The 1,444-nt window shown below is 53.7% G+C and overlaps 1 protein-coding gene across 1 annotated transcript in view; it reads right to left on the reverse strand.

Annotated features, from left to right (window-relative positions):
* LOC105519738 (chromosome unknown open reading frame, human C19orf57) overlaps positions 1-1,440 on the reverse strand; it is a 26,419-nt gene extending 24,979 nt beyond the window's left edge. Inside the window, exons 1-2 of the mRNA XM_011953195.1 lie at positions 1,234-1,440; positions 241-292 (exon numbers count right to left, since the gene is read on the reverse strand). Coding sequence (XP_011808585.1) covers positions 241-271 — 31 coding nt within the window. The 5' untranslated portion in view covers positions 272-292; positions 1,234-1,440. The remainder of the gene's footprint in view (positions 1-240; positions 293-1,233) is intronic.
* Between the last annotated feature and the right edge of the window lie 4 nt (positions 1,441-1,444).

Below are 1,444 nucleotides of genomic sequence, written 5' to 3' on the forward strand. Positions count from 1 at the left end.
CAGTAGAGATAGGGTTTCACCATGTTGGTCAGGCTGGTCTCAAACTCCTGACCTTGTGATCTGCCCGCCTTGGCCTCCCAAAGTGCTGGTAATCAGGCATGAGCCACCGCACCTGGCCAATCTTTACTTTCTTGTAAGGAGGTTGGGGCAGTCGTGTTAGCCAAATCTGCAATACACAAGCCCACATTCTTCCCACGAGCAGAAGTAGAAATCAAGAAGTGTTCATTTGAATGAACATACCTGAGGTCCGCAGCTTCTTCCTCTTTGTCATTTTATCTTCCCCTTGAGAAATCTGAAAACAAGCAAAATCTCTCATCATTATAAGCAGTCCCTGTGTCTGTTTATATCCAGTGGCTTTGGCTGAGAGCAAAGGTTACCCATGCCTCCACCTCAGCCCATGTGGCTGCCCCAGGGGTCAGATGGCTCCCACTGGGACACAGCACGGGACACAGAGTCACAGCCACTTTGGGCCATGGCCAGGTAGGAATTCAAACCTCCTCCAAACTAAAGATCTTATGCCCAGGACCTGAAAGACAAATGGGACCTGGGGGGTCCTTATGGGAAGCCCCGGGGACCCACACTCTGGTCCCTGGGATGAAACAGCCTGTGTGAAGCCCCTCCCGACTGGGGTATCTGGGGGCCCTTCCAAGGACACTTGAGGACTCTCCAGGGGCCTCTGGGGCCTTTGGAGACCAGCCCGGCCAATATGGTGAAACCCCCTCTCTACTAAAAATACAAAAATTAGGCTGGGCGCGGTGGCTCGCGCCTGTAATCCCAGCACTTTAGGAGGCTGAGGTGGGAGGATCACTTGAGGTCAGGAGTTCCAGACCAGCCTGACCAATACGGTGCAACCCCGTCTGTCTCTACTAAAAGTATAAAAATTAGCTGGGTGTGGTGGCACACACCTGTAATCCCAGCTACTCGGACGGCTGAGACAGAATTCCTTGAACCCAGGAGGCGGAGCTTGCAGTGAGCCGAGATCGCTCCACTACACTCCAGCCTGGGCGACAGCCCAAAAAAAAAAAAAAAAAATTAGCCAGGCATGGTGGCACACACCCATAATCCCAGCTACTCAGGAGGCTGTGGCACGAGGATCGCTTGAACCCAGGAGGCAGAGTTTGCAGTGAGCCAAGATCGTGCCACTTTAAAGGGGACAGTTGCGTCCTTGGAGGGGCAAGACCTGCCACAGGCCGGTTTCTCCCAGCCTTGGGGGTCAGGCAAGCCAAAACGGACCTGGGCCACAGAAGTCGCTGAGGACTCTCTGTCCTTATCAGAAACGAACTCTGCCTGTATCCGTTGGGAATAAGTCGCTTGAATTATCAGCGTTTACTCTTTTCGGAAAAAATAAATGGCCAAATGGGCCCTCACAGAAACCTGGAGGCCTCGAGTCGGGCGCTGAAGGATGGAAAGGCCTGCGGGTGGGCGCTGTGGACCCCGCTCCTGG

Source organism: Colobus angolensis, unplaced genomic scaffold, assembly GCF_000951035.1.
Source record: "Colobus angolensis palliatus isolate OR3802 unplaced genomic scaffold, Cang.pa_1.0 Scaffold36, whole genome shotgun sequence".
Lineage (NCBI taxonomy): Eukaryota > Metazoa > Chordata > Mammalia > Primates > Cercopithecidae > Colobus > Colobus angolensis.